Source organism: Musa acuminata, chromosome BXJ3-6 (assembly GCF_036884655.1).
Source record: "Musa acuminata AAA Group cultivar baxijiao chromosome BXJ3-6, Cavendish_Baxijiao_AAA, whole genome shotgun sequence".
NCBI lineage: Eukaryota > Viridiplantae > Streptophyta > Magnoliopsida > Zingiberales > Musaceae > Musa > Musa acuminata.
Window position 1 is genome coordinate 31,921,468 of NC_088354.1, and position 15,826 is coordinate 31,937,293.

General features: G+C 37.3%; 1 protein-coding gene across 2 annotated transcripts; it reads left to right on the forward strand.

The window, feature by feature from the left end:
* Positions 1 to 862: 862 nt before the first annotated feature.
* On the forward strand, positions 863 to 2,380 carry LOC135582837 (receptor-like protein 57). 2 transcript variants are annotated; one of them, XM_065153708.1, is made up of 2 exons: positions 863 to 1,778; positions 1,925 to 2,380. In XM_065153708.1, the coding sequence occupies exon 1, from the start codon at positions 909 to 911 to the stop codon at positions 1,734 to 1,736; it is 828 nt and encodes a 275-aa protein (XP_065009780.1). In that variant the 5' UTR covers positions 863 to 908; the 3' UTR covers positions 1,737 to 1,778; positions 1,925 to 2,380. The 2 variants fall into 2 exon arrangements, with proteins under 2 accessions (XP_065009780.1, XP_065009782.1); XM_065153710.1 differs by having other exon boundaries at positions 863 to 1,715.
* The last annotated feature ends 13,446 nt before the right edge of the window (positions 2,381 to 15,826 follow it).

The following is a 15,826-nucleotide window of genomic DNA, read 5'->3' on the forward strand; positions in this document are numbered from 1 at the left end:
CGAGTGTTGAGTCAAGACACAACTGAGGTCAAATGGTGCCAACAATCCTGCGTATTCTCTCTCTCTCTCTCTCTCTCTCTCTCTCTCTCTCTCATACAGCGAGGACTACAGAGAAGTCACTGAGACACGTATTCTCTCTCTCTCTCTCTCTCTCTCTCTCTCACACACACACACACACACAGTGAGGACTACAGAGAAGTCACTGAGACACCAAATTACTCGCAAGGAACGATTGATCCTCAGCAGTGCAAGAGCACAGTCCATCACACCAATGTCTAATCAAGCTGATACCTGCATGCACTGTGCTACAGCAATTCTATGGTTGGTGATACTGTATCTTCACTGTACTAATCTCCACTCTGTATCTTCCTCACAAGTCGCAGGCGACTTCCAACTAATTCATTGAATCTCCAAGTTTTTTTGTGAGACTATCATAAGTAAAGACAACATCAAAGAGGCATAACCCTTTTCGTTCATCTGGTTTTGACGACTATATTAACAAAGACTACATATGTGTTGATTTATTCCTTCGCTCAAAGGTACAAACTGCAACTATACCTATCAATCAAAGTTCGATTGTTATTATTTATAATCAGCATTAACTTACATAAATATTCTCTCAGAATACAGAGGAAATAATCCTCCTGAGATCGATTCTAATGTTTTATATATTCCAATGAATCTCAATTCTAACCCCATGAATTACGCAATTATGCTCATCAAATCGTACGTTAGACACTACATCTCACGCCAGTGCACAGATCGTAAAGCAACACAAATGGATTTGAGTTTCCGGGTCAGATCCGGATCCGAATCCAAATAACAACTTGGTTAATGATATGTTCCTAGCATTCTTCCCACTTCGTCCTTTCCCCTGCTGCCGCTCCTGCTGCTCCAATATAACGGCGATGCAGCCGCTGTTGTGGGTTGTCGTCACCGTACTCCACCTCCTAGCTCTTGTAACACGGCCCGCGCTATCGGACCCGAACGACGAGGCTTGCCTGTCCAACCTCCGGCGGTCGATGACGGACCCGGGCAACAGGCTGTGCAACTGGACGGCGGCTACTTTCGTGGCATCCTGCAACGGATTCACCTCCTACCTCCACGGCGTCACCTGCAACAACGGGCGCGTTTACAAGCTCGCCCTTCCCGGCCTCACCCTGGGCGGCTCCCTCTCCCCCTACCTCGCCAACTGCACTAACCTCCAGTCTCTCGACCTCTCCTCCAACGCCCTGACCGGCCCCATCCCCCCGCAGCTCTCCACCCTCCTCAACCTTGCCGTCCTCAACCTCTCCGCCAACCGCCTCTCCGGCACCATCCCCCCGCAGCTCGCCCTCTGCGCCTACCTCAACTTCATCGACCTCCACGCCAACCTCCTCTCCGGCACCATTCCCACCCAGCTCGGCCTCCTCGCCCGCCTCTCCGCCTTCGACGTCTCCTACAACCGCCTCGAGGGCCCCATCCCCGCTCTGTTCGCCAACCGCTCCGACGACCTCGCACTCCCACGCTTCAACGCCAGCTCCTTCGTCGGCAACCGGGGACTGTACGGGTACCCCCTGCCCCCGGAAAGAGGCGGCAGGGGGCTGTCGGTGCCCGCCATCGTCGGGATCGGGCTCGGCAGTGGGCTCCTCAGCCTGGTGCTCAGCTTCACCGCCGTCTGCGTCTGGCTCCGCGCCACCGAGCGCACCACCAAGGCGCCCGGCGAGGAAGGGAAGGTCTCTCACCTCGACTACTGACCGGTTTCACCCCCTTCCTCCCCGTTCTGCCATGAATCCGCCGTAAAAATCGCATCTTTATCTTCCCATCCGCATCTACGAAGAGTAAAAAATGGGCTCCTATTTTGTTCCTTATTAGCTTTCCTTTCTATTTTCCTCCTCCACATCTATCTTTGGATAACCACTTCTTAATTATTATTTCGGAGCAGGTTTAAGCTTCCATTGACATCCAACGCCAAAACAAAGGAAGGATTTAGACTAGGCACTCTTCTTGTCTTGGGAGGACAAGGTTTTGTTCCTTGGGGGTAGTGCTGGTTCCAATATCTTCCAATGACCTGAAAAAGAGCAGAGTTGAGAAAAGAACACTGATTGACTCATATTTTGAGTCTCAGCAAATGATGGTAGTCAGATTCCATGCTCTGCTTGGCTAGTGTTGGTTCCAATATGTTGCAGTGAAGAGTTTTGGGCAGCACACTCATCCACTGGTGAGTGTTTCAGATTCTCTTAGAAGTGGGAAGCTTTAACTGTGTTTTGATTTGAGCAGAGCATCTATCTTTGGGCTTTAAACAAAGTTATTAGCTGTTTAATTCTACGTGTTCTCTAGTTTTACTGTCGAGTGGAGGATACATTTTTTAGGTGTACATGAAAAATTGACATAAATTTATTGCGCCTTTTGTTCTGTCTGCAGGTTTTGTTAATTTCTAAGTAATTTCTACCGGATCTAAAATCTTTAGTAAGGAATCACGTAACCTTGTGAACGAATGAAACGAAGAAGATTTCTATGTTTGATATGGTGCTCTCTATTTATACACGTAAGGAGGAAGGATTTTTCTTAATAGAGTAATGATATTTTCTCATGTTGTTGGAAAAATCTTAACTGTTATCATAGAAAATCTTAACTGTTATTATGCCCCTAGTACTCCTGTCAAGGATACCAATCTTAGATCAATGGGATGAAAATAGTTTATGGGCAAGAGGCTTCTTGAGTGAGTCTACTAGTTGATCAGTCGTATTATCACGGACTTAGCTGATTTTACCTAAGTCATGCAGCACCTTTGCAAGTCCGTTTGTAAAGGTCAACCTCCCCGAAACCTCCCATAGTCCCTTAGGATTTATAAAAAAGAAAATGGGTTAGAGAAAGTGTCTCACTTAGGATCAATAAGTAATCATTTCAGTAAACACTTCATAGCTAATGCAAATTACAAACAGACTTTACAAGCTTTGAATGGTTGCACAATAAAGGATCCAAAATGGTCTACTACAGACTAAAATCTTGCACAAGTATCCATATGACACAACCTTTATTTACAAGCCTAAAAAGACCACCAAACCTAACTAAATTAAGACTATTAAGCCTTTGACCATCCCTCTATATGCTGCAATAGCATGAACAAACCAAAAGACACGGACATATATGAGTATTATATTAAACACCTTATTTACGATTTTATCCGTGATAGTATGTATGTGAGAAACATGTCTAACAACTTGTTCTCGTACGAAGTGAAAGTCGATGGCTATATGTTTTATGCATGAGTGAAATACTAGATTAACGTATAGGTAAGTGGCTCCAACATTATCATAATATATTATAGGAGTAGAGGTGGAGTTGATGTCAAGTTCTTTGAGTAGATTCATGACCCAATTAAGTTTTGTAGCAACGATTGCAATAGCACAGTATTTAGCTCCAATTGTAGATCATGCAATTGTCTTTTGCTTCTTAGAACTTCAAATAATTGGATTAGCTCCAAAGAAGATAATATACCTTGACGTGAATATTTTGTCATCAAAGTTCCCTACCCAATTAGCATCAACAAAGGCATGGAGATGAAGAGGAGAGTATTTGGAAAAAAAGAGGCTATGATTGAAGGTCCCATGAAGATATCGCAAGATTCGTTTAACTACAGACCAATACATAGTAGATGGTCGATGCATGAATTATGATAATTTATTGACCATAAATGAGATATCTGGGCGGGTGAGAGATAAGTATTGTAATGAGCCAAGTACTTGTTAGTATTGAGTTGGGTCCATAGTAAGGCTTTCATCACATAGTTTGAGTGACTCGCTAGTAGACAGAAGAGTTGTAATCGCTTTTGCGTCTTGTATATTCGTCTTTGATATGAAGAGATCTTAAAGATACTTTCTTTATGATATGAAGAGTCCTGAAGATGTGTATGTTGCTTCCACTCCCACAAAATAGCTCAAGGTTCCAAGATCTTTAAGGGAGAATCGATCTGCTAAATGCTTGAGGAATACCTTGATTTCCATAGGATTATTGCCCATGACAATAATATCATCAACATATACCAGAAGATATCTTATATTATCACTTTGGTGACGGAGAAATAGTGAGGTATAAGACTTGGAGTTGATAAAGTCAATTGATATAAAAAACGAGCCAAGTTCAGTGTACCAAGCTCTTGGAGCTTGATGAAGTCCATAAATAGCTTTTTATAAATATGTCTTGGATACTGAGGGTGGATGAAGCCAAGAGGTTGCTGCATGAAGACATCTTCAGTTAGAGTCCTTTGTAAAAAGATATTGTTAACATCGAATTATTGTAAATACCAATCTTTTGAGATGGCTAAACTCAGAATAAGTCAGATTATTGTGGGTTTAACAATAGGACTAAATGTCTTTATGAAGTTAACACCAGGAAGTTAACACCCTTTGGCCACTAGACATGCTTTATATCTAATAATGGATCAATCTGGGTTCCGCTTAATTCGAAAGACCTACTTATATTCGATGATATTTTGTATGGGATGAGAGGGTACGAGGGTCCATGTAGAATTATAGAGGAGGGCATCATATTCTTCACACATGGCTTTACGCTAATATGAAGATTTTTGGGCTTGAGTAATTGTAGTAGGTTCATTGGTCTCTGACAAGGATTTTGTGATAGTATGTAGGTTAAGGACTTATCGTAGTTTAAAGATATTATTTTTAGAGCATGTTATCATTGGATGTCCAGGTTCAAGTCAAGGTTTAAAGATACTGAAGTCCCTTAGTGTCATTGGTCCCAAGAGAGGATAAAAATAGTGATTGTGTTTCCGAGGGCATTACTTCAGTAGTAGGGGAACCTTATAAAGAAGGGAGAGGAGTAATGGCGGAGGTGAGGATCTGTTGAATCGGGAGAAGAAGAGAATGTGGATCCTGAGGAGTAGGACTAGATGATGTTATAGGAGACTCGGTTGACGAGATCGATGGTGTACTCTAGTGATGTATATTTGTTGGAGTAGGTCATACAGCAAGAGACTTAGAGTTTTGAAATGGAAAGGTAGTCTCTACAAAAATAACATGACGGGATGTAAAGACTTTTTGAGATTGAGGTTCGTAGCATCCAAAGACATTATGTTTAAGAGAGTATCCAATGAAAACGTAAGGCTTAGATTTTGATTTTATTTTATGTAAGGCATAGGGACGGAGCCATGGATAATATAAACAACTAAACACTTTGTGTTTTTGAAGGTTTGAGGATTTGTTAAATAGTTTTTCAAATGGTGACTTGGAGGACTAGAGTGAGCATATGATTAATAAGGTAGATGATAACTTGAAAAGCTACAGTCCAAAAAGTTATTGGCATGGAGGCTTGATGTAGGAGTGTGAGATCAGTTTCAACTATATGTTGATGTTTGCGTTCAACAGAGCCAATGGGTTGAGGAGCATATGGGGGTGACTTAAGGTATTGTATACCATAAGCAGAGAGGCAGGATGTGAGGGCTTGATATTCGCCACCACTATCATAGTAAACTGTTTCAATTGTAGATTGAAAGAAGTTCTCGACCAACATTCTAAAGTTAATAAAGATTGTTGAAACTTCAGATTTATGATAGAGAGGGTATAACCATATGTACTTAGTGAAATAGTCTACGAAAATAATATAAAATTTAAATTTGTCAAAAGAAGTGATTGGGGCATGGCCCCAAACATCAATATAAATAAGTTCAAAAGGTTTATAATAGGATATGAAGGATATTCTAAAGGGGAGTTTATGATTTTTATTACTTAAACAAGCATTACAATGAGTTATAATGCTATTGGTTTTAAGTGTAAGAAGAGAATAATGAGAAACTAAATTTTGCTGGATAGAGGATGAGGGATGACCAAGACAACGATGCCATACATCAGTTGGAGCTACAACGGAAGAGTAGGCAGTGAGCTAGGTAATTTATAGAACTAACGACCACTCGTAAATGTTGTCCTTACTCTAGCCTCAGACCAAAGATGCCCCTATGCTCAAATCCTTGACAAGAAAGGAGTTAGGAAAGAATTGAATTGAGATATTATTATATTTATAGAATTGAAAACTAGAAATGAGATTTCATTTGATGTGGGGTGCACATAAAACATCAATGAGCATAAAAGTTGTGCTATGTGAATTAAGCATTGTGGAACCAGTATGAGTAATGGAAAGTCCATTATCATCACCAACAATGATCTTTTTATTTTCGCCATAGTTGTTATAGATGGACAAGTTATGTATATCAGAGATAATGTGATGAGATGCACCAGAGTCCACAATCCAATTCTGTTTACTAGTATTTGGAGTAGTTGTAAGATTTGTGTAAGGCCAATGTGATGGAGGAGGAAGTCTAAGTCGAGTTCTATAGACTTTTACAAAGTGGTCAACTTTATCACATAGTTGGTAGACAACTCTTTATTGATTTGTGTGATCAGGATGCCAGGGCTTAGGATAATTATAGTAGCCGCCTTGATGGATGTGGTTGAAATGTTGATGAGGTGGAGAAGGAGAGGTTTATTTAGAGCCCACAAATTCAGGATGCATGCTGGCCAAACCTTTATTAATGGTTTTGTTATACAAGTTGCTCTTCTTTTTTTTATTTTTGACTGATTTGAGCTATGATGATGGTCCTAGCAATTTGTCCTCATGCTTGAGATATATCTTATAGTCAGTTAACTTGTCATAGAGTTCTTCAAATGATATCAATGAATCACGTGCCCGTATTACTATTGTCAGTTCCTTATACTCATCCTTGAGGCCATTAAGTGTGTGGATAATGACTTCTTCATCACTAAGATTATGATCTATCAGGGCCAAGTTATCGATGATAACTTTTATATTTTGTAGATAGTCAGCAATAGTGCTTCCCTCTTATTTTGCTTGCATGAGACTAGATAGGAGACTAAGCAAGCGAGTATACAAACGATTTGCCAATGTGGTTTGCTGCTTGCACCAGGCTTCAACAGTAGTGTCACATGAAGATATGAGTGGGGCAAGGGATCTAGCGATTGAAGCTTGAATTGCTTGAAGGATAAAACAATCTTATGTAACCATAGTTTATGGTCTGGATTTGGTACTGGACTGGGTGCTTCCTAGGATGTTGAGCATCACTGGTGGACAACGGAGAGAGCTATCGATGTAGCCTAATATATCATAACCAAATAAGAGATTAAAAAATTAAGTATGCCAGAATATATAGTTGCCACCTTTGATAACTTGAAGGGAATGAGAGTTGTAGCATTGATGGAAATAAGGTAGGAGATGACTGTGAGGGTTCGTCACGCTGATGGTCTGCAGGAACCAAAGTAGAGAGGAAGAAGCATAAGATGCGTCGAGTAGGGAGGAAGAGCACGTTCGATAGTCGGTGAGGATGTCCCGCTTAGGCAGAAAGTGCGTAGACAGCAGTAAGTGCTGTTACGAGCTGCAACGAGTGGATAGCACAGAGACATTGATACAGAATGATAGCGGAAGAGGACAACCACTAGTCGTCGAGAAAGTGCCGCAGTAGCCGCAGGGAAGAAAGCGATCGTAGTAGAACAACCTTCGTTGCTTCAGATTAAATGACGAGATAAGGGTGAGATCTGACAAAGCAAGTGACCATAAAGAAAGCCATCGGCTCAGGTAGGAGAACACTGGCAGTGGTGAATGAAGCTATGATTTGGTTGACGGCGAAAAGAATAGGCCGCCGAGCATACCAGCAAAACAGGGGAAGTCCGATGTGAACAAAGGTTGCGATGGGGAGATCTACTAGTAGTGAGGCCAGTGGAGATCTTCCAGCAACGAGCCGGTGGTCGAAGGTAGAGTCTCAACGTAATCAGATCTAGAGATCGGATTAGTAGCGATGGCTACGAGAGAGGTGAGAGATGCTCTGATACCATATGAAGAATTGAACGAAGAAAATGTCTGTGTTTGATGTGGTGCTCTCTATTTATACACGTAAGGAGGAAGAATTTTCCTTAATAGAGCAATGATATTTTCTTATGTAGTTGAAAAAATCTCAGCTGTTATCATAGAAAATCTTAGCTGCTATCAAACCTATTATTAATTTTAGAGAGAAGAGATTCAAAAGATCGTACTTGAATCTGACTCTCTTAAAATTGACAATAACACACTTCGTTCTACCTTTTCTCCTGGTATCATTTTCTACACCACAAACTTGTAGAATTTGGAATGGGATGCTAAAGACAGTACTAGCATCAATTCCCAAGTCATAAGTTCGAGAATAAAGTGCGCAATAACACTTTGAAGCCACTCGTTTTTACTCTGTTGATCTACTGGTTTTAAATTTGACTGCAACTCTCTCTCTCTAGTCACACATTGTTTGAAATAACGCCTTATAATAATTTTTGGAAGGCCTCATCATACATGTGTAAAGAAAAAAAAAACAAGGTAATAAACTTTATGAACTATTATCATCTATTATGAAGATTAACAAACAAAAAAAGGATTAACTACTGTCGAGCTTTGATCATTGTCATAATGTCATTATATTAAGGAAAGATGAACATTATCATGTTTCATCACCATCCATCAAACTATTGGAAGATGCACATCCTGCTACAACTGTCATTTGACTAAAAATGATAGTTATCTACAGCCAATATACCATTATCACAGGTTGCTACAATGTCGATTGTGACCATTATTCATGTTACGATGCACTGCAGTCAATGACAGTGCTAAATCAATTTATTTTGTTAGAAAATTTTGCTAATAATAAGGTGAATATTACAGAAAGCAAAATTCTCACACAATCTAATCCTCACAGTGCATCATGTTGTTAAACAGATTTTGAGAAGATTTGCAGTGCCTTCTCATCTAATTCTCTGAGGGTTCCTTTTCAGTGTTTTGCGTTTTATTTGGATCGTATTCTTATCTGATTTTTACCCTACATTGTCTCTTAGTGATTGTTGTGAGAAAGATCATTTATATTCTCCAAGCAAAATACTGCTAAATATTTTAAGAGTCCATGATATCTCAAAGCACTGACTCTATAATAAAATACTTGGGTTTTAAGAGTCTATGAATGATATGGATTAATCTATTTTGGGATGCATAGAGTTCTAGGAAAGTTCCATTCCAAGCAACCCTAACCTATTGAAGATCTAGAAGTCCTTGATCAGGGTCATCGATCTTGGATCTGAGGTCCTCACATCTGCTTGTGAAGAGTGGTTGTCCAATCCCTATAGAATATTCTTCGATGGATTCCACTATCGAAAGTGCTCAAAGGTATGCTCCCTAAATTTTGGACTTTGAAGTCACCTTGTGATATGGTGAATTTAGGAGTCATATTCTTTTGCTTTAGGTTTGTGCGGTTCTTGGTTTGTTCAAGGACATGCGCTTTATCTAATCTCCTAGAAATATTTTTTCCAAACATTGATGGAGAATATCAAAATGGTCTCGATTTCGACCTAGTTTCTCGGGTTGCCTATTGAACTTCTCCAACCGGATACCCTTAAGGTCATTGCATCCGAAATTGATAAGCCTCTTAAAATTGATTAGGTTACACTATGGAGGCTTGGTGATAAATTTGCTACGGTTTGTATTCTGTTGAATATTTCAAAGCTTATTTCTCAGGGTATCTGGATCAAAGTTGGGAGCTTACACTTATTCCAATATATAGTTTTTGTAAACATATCAATTTTTTATTTTAAGTGTAAAATATTAAGGCGTAAAACAAGTGACTATGAGATTATTCATGGCTACGAGACTTGGTATGAGTTCAACTCAAACTCAAGACTAGGTCGGTTAGAACTAACCAAATCTATGATAGTAAAAATTTAGGGGTAACTCCTGAGATGCCTCACGAGTCATTGTAGTTGACCTTTGTTTCAACTAGTGGTCAACTTATGGTCAACTCATGATGGAAACAAGCCATAGCATGGCAACGGTTGGGTTTTCACTCGTTGAGAGAACCTTGTTGCATTAGACCCGGACATTTAAAACGTGTAATGCTAGTCATAATTGTCATATAAGTCAATCACACGAGTGATGACACGTGTAATATGATACGTATTATTTTTGCTTATTATATTTAAGTATTTTATCACTTTAAATTACTTGTTGCATATATGCATATATATTATGATGTCCATGGATCTGTGCAATGGGAATTAGATCGTGATGAGATCACGATAATGATATTGATCTATTTTTAAACACAAACTCTAAATAATCTCAGTCATAGGTTACTCGAAAGGGACATCAAGATAATTGGACATACTGGTGTACTATATACCCATCCATATGATGGAGATAGTTAGTCTTATAGCTGCTTATATGAGAACACTAGAGATATAGTACATGTGCTCATTAGAGAATGAATTCACTGATTGATTCACTCACGGAATGTTAGATGGTTGATGATACCTCATTATCAAACAATGATTTTGTTTTCCCAATGGTGTACCTGATCCTTAGACTTGAGCCACTAAGGATGTCCTGTATGAGTACTCCACTCTTTGATACCGGACTTATATGTATGAAAGTTCCAAATCTAGTACAGATAGCCATCGGGAGTGGTAGCCAACCTTACGAGGGTTATTGAGTGTCGATAGAGGATCATTCGCTCTCGATGTCATGAGAGGAATGCCCCATGAATTCTTACTCAAATAAATCCTTAGTTAGGGTTATTCAGATTGAGAGAGAAAGAGTTCTCTGGGAGAATCCGATTAGAGCGAGTCTTGAGTAGAAACTGTATGAGCTTGATAGTACCAAACCCGGTATATGGTCTCTCGGGTATTAGATGGATGAGGGACTATAGATACATAGTAACTGAGGATAGATAAGTCCATCATCTGGGGATTATAGCATTGTGGTCTAAAATTTTCGCAGTCGATGAGTCGAGTGAATTATTATGGAGATAATAATTCACTGAGCCAAAAGAACTTCTAATAGGTATGACTCACGATCAGCTCGATATTGGGCCTAGAGGGTCACACACATATGATAGGCATTGCGACAAGTAGAGGTTTAGATATGAGATATCTGTCGGAGTCTCTATCTTATTGGATATCCAATAAGCTCTTGAATTATTGGATCATATGGATGAGATCCAATAAGAGCCAATGAGAGATTATTAGATAGAGACCCACTAATCTAATAGGCTTAGATAGTTGGATGGAGATCCAGTACCCAATATGGCAAGATCCATTATGGTTAAGTTGACAAGGGACCTCTATAAATAGGAAGTAACCAAAGGCTTATAGGTTAGAGGTTTCTTGGTTGTCACCTCTTATTCTCTTCTTCCCTTCTACTCATCAGATGTCAGGTGTAAAAATTTGGGCAACGATTTGAGGAGTGTCGTCATAGCCCTGCTATATGAATCATCGTTAGAGAGGAGGATGCTTGACCTCCCTCATCCTTTTCTACAGATCTGTAAGGATTCAAAGATATACGATCTCCCTAGGTAACACAACTATCTCACGTGGGGTTTTTGTTTCACGAATTTTGCGCACTAATCTTTGCACGATGACGAACACATCATTAGGAAATTTGGGGATTTTTGTTTTCTGTTTTTCTGCTGCGCATATGATGTCGCCCCTAGACTTCCCTACATATAGGAGCTCCTCGATCTTGGGATAATGTGAAAAATACTTCTTAACCTCTAAACAAAGGTGGAATGCAATAGCCGAGGACACAAGCTAGCATATTTGTGCTATTGTATACCTTAAAGGTGACATCTCCTAATGCCTCTAGCCTTTCCCAAAGGGTGACAATACTGAGGACTTTCTTCAAAAACTCTACCTCTTTACCCTCATCTTTTAGGCTTTCTATTGATATTTCTATTGAAAGTTTTGAACTCTTTTGAAGTTCTTAGGGGGAACAAAAGGCTAATGGAGATCATACCTAGACTAGAAAATTTAGGACCCTTTTCCTTCTCAATGAAAGCTGTGGAGGGAGAGACTCTTGGTTTGCTACTATAAAAGCTCCAAGTAAGGTTTCTAGCTTTGATTCACTAGTGAAAAAAAATTACTATTACATTTTATAATTCAATGAACATGAGTAGTTTTGAAGGTGACAACTATTTCTTAATGAATTAAAAGTATACTAGCATAAAATTCCAATGAGCGCTGGCTCAAATAGGTGTAGGAGTTGGCATGACATTCCTTGCTTCACTAGTGGGCCCTCAAAATACAAAAGCAAGAAATCTAAGATGAGGATGAATGTTGGGTTAAACGAAATAGACAATGGCACAAAAGCTTAAGAGGAAGAGAGGGTTTCTAACTCTCATAGTTTATGAATTGTCTTTTTTGGAATTGTAAGGGAGTGATCAAAAGAGCTTGGTTTTCCATTTATGTTCTTGTTAAACATCTTCCTCATGTGTCTTTATATCATTCTTCAATTACAGTTTATATCGATCCTTCTCAAAGAGTCCAATATAAAAAAAAATTTAGGTTTGAGCAATATTAGCTGGATAATCCTAAGGTTTGTAGACTTGTGTCTAATGTTCTTGAATCCGGTGAAAGGCAAGGTGACCCTTTAGTTCTTTTAATTCTTTCCTTAATATCATAACTTATAGGATTTATAGAAATTCTCACTTATTGTATGAGAATTTTAAGACTCAAATTAGAAAATTTTTCTTTAAGATTTCTAAGATCAAGGAGAAGGATAACTAAGGATTATTCTTTAGTAATGATGTCATCTCTCTTAGAAGTCTGTCTAGTAATCTTATAGCCCTCCAAAGATAGCCTACAATCAAAGAGTAGGTTAGGGCTAAAATAAATTAGATCGGGGATGGGGAAGAACTCCAAGTTTTTTCATAAGATTATCAACCTTAGGAACAAAAAGAATTCATCATGAGAATAGTGATTTTTTCAATGAAAGCTAATTTTTTTTAAATTTTTGCTGATGGATATTTTAAGCTTTCAAATCCCCCTACCATGACTCAAAGAGTTTCTTGGACTTTTAACTTGACTCTTCTTTATTTACCTGATTTTACATATATTTTTTCTTTGCAAATCCTTCTCCCTTCATGAAATTGCTTTGGCACTTAACAAGAGTTCGGGACTGAATGAGTTTAATGTTGAGTTCTTCAAAAGTTTCTAGGGCATTATTAGTGAGCAAATCCTTAGAGCTTTAATGAGTTTCATTGGATCTCCTACATCCCTCTATTTCGAGTAGAATATTTTTTATGTTCATCCCTAGAAAAGCTTAGTACAACTTTGGTGAGTTTAGGCCGATTGTCTTTTGCAATGTTATATACAAATTATTTACTAAGTTCTTGCCAACCACATGAATAAATATCTCAATGTATTGGTTAGTCAAGAGTAGTCGACTTTTATCTCTAGTATAAATATCCATAACAATATCACTATAGTGAATAAGCTGATCGACTCTATGATTAATGCCAAGGGTAAAGCCCCTCTCATCTTTCTTAAGTTGGATATTGAAAAAACTTATAACTTTATATTTTGGGAGGCTATCTGTCTTGTACTGCAGTACATGAATTTTTCTTCTATATTAATAGTTTAGATTTCCTTATGTATTTGTTCTCTTGTGTTCTTTTGCCGACTTTTAATCTAAATGATTTTATAGTAAAATAAGCATTAGATAGGGATCTTATCTCCCCCTATTACTTTCAAGTCTTACAACTCAAGTTGTGTGATAAAAGAATAATCTTCTTTAATCTCAAGGGGTTCATATTTCTCATCTATTATTTACTGACAATCTTATGTTGACTATTAAAGCCAATAAGAAGTCTATAGAGGTTGTCCATAATATTTTAATGTCTTTGAGAAGCTTACCAATCTTAAAGTAAATTTAACTAAGTCTATCATATATTTTCTTAGGAGATGTGTAGCTATGGATAGGCATATAATCTATGATTTGTTTGGAATTAAGTAAGGAAATTGACCTTTTAGCTATCTAGATATATTTATCAACTTTGTGGATTTCTGACAAATTTCAAAATATTATAGTTGATAAAGTCATCAAGAGAATTCATATGTGGTATAAAGGTCTTTTATCTTAGGATGGTAAATTGGTCGTAATTAACTAGGGATAAGATTCTCAATAGATTATCTAAATCAACGAGGGATTTTCTCAAATTCTACTAATGGAAAGAGAAAAATATATTTATTTAGCTCATATACCATTTACAAGGCTAAAGAGAAAAGAGCCCTTGGAGATAGAGACTTTAGTACTATAAAAAATATGATATGTTTCAAAAGGATCCTCCCTTATCTTAACAATGAGGATATTCTTTGGGTTCAAGGTCCTTATTGCTTAGTATGGATCGATTCATCCTTAGATGGTTAGTAAGACTAAATATATTTTATGGGCCTATAAGAATATTTTTAATCTGTTAATGAACTCTAGGATTAGATTTAGTAGGGTTTAAGGTGATAGTAGTAATATTTCTACTTGAAAAGATTTATGGTTAGACGGCATTCTTTTCAAAGTTTGACCTCCTTATCTAAACGTAAATGAAATTTAGACTTTTAGCAAAGTTTTTAAATTCTTAACTATATTTAATTAGAATATAGATAAGGTCATCATAGCCTTTGGGCTCTTGTTGGGTGAAAGGATTCTTAGGAGTCCTTTATCATGGGATCCCTATGATGATAAATGGGTTTAGAAAAAAAATCTTCTAGGGTTGTTGACTATTTAAATTACCTACCACAATTTTAAAACACAAGGAAAGGTTGAGGAAGAAGTGTGGACTAGTTGGAAGGTAATTTAGTACCTGAGAGTTGCTCCTAGAATTAAGTTATTTTTATAAGTTTTCTTAGCTTGGATTTAGTTCAAGTGCATACAAGTGGGTATGGATTTTGTTCAAGTGCATACAAATGGGCTTAGGCCAACTCTCTTCTTTAGTCTTTCAAGAAATTATAAGAAAATGAGTGAAAGTCGTTAAACAAAGAAGAATTTGAGTTTTTATGCCTTCAAGCTCTAACAATCCTCCACAAAAAATCTCAAAAAAATTTTTAAATAAATAATCAAGTCAAATCACTAAGAAATAAATATTTTTAGTTCATCTACTATACAGTCAATGAGATGTTTTTTCAAAGACAATCTTATTTAATGAAATAAGTATTAATATGAAGGCAATAGAGTAAATCAAGAACTATATTCCTTTGATCTAGATTTCAACTAATTCACACACTATATGAAAAATGTCTTTGTAGATTATGTATTAATGGTCTTATACAAGTATGTTATTTATTCATGAGAGATTTTGAGGATTATCCAGATCTTTAACTTCTATCATTTATAGATTCTCTCATATTAGAGAGCTCATACTAGGGATGTGTGTAGAGTCACATCTTGCAAAAAATATCATCTTAGGTCTCTTTCACAATTATGCTTTTCCTATACCTCTATATAGGAGTACTAAACACTATAAGGATGAGGTTAGAGATAAACTCTATATACATGAGCATTAAAGTGCTAACTAATATACTCCTTAGCCAATCAATCAATTAGTTATTATCATATTGAAACCCCTTTTAAGACATTTTTTATCATAAAGGTTGGGTTCTTATAACTAAAATATTAACAAGTCATCCCCTCGATGACACTTGGACCTTTGTCCTATTTAAGTCATAAGTAACATAATGAACTAATTTATTATTAGTTTTAATATAAAATATAAAAATAACATAATAAGAATCTAACTATCTAATATATTTTTATCTAATCTTTTTTATAAGTTTATTTTTATAAAAATCTATTATCACAATGAATAAAAATATGAATAGGGTTTAAAATCATAGAAGAATGAAAATTAGGTTCTTAAGCCATTCTGTTTTAAGACAAGTAGTGTGAAGTGCTACAAGCTCAATTTACATAGTACTTTTGATAATAATAGTCTACTTAATTGATGACCAAGATATACCACTTCCAATAAGAAGAAATACGT

Bases quoted from the DNA above. Each gene is read 5' to 3' on its own strand.
- LOC135582837 (XM_065153708.1), top strand. From the start codon at position 909: ATGCAGCCGCTGTTGTGGGTTGTCGTCACCGTACTCCACCTCCTAGCT.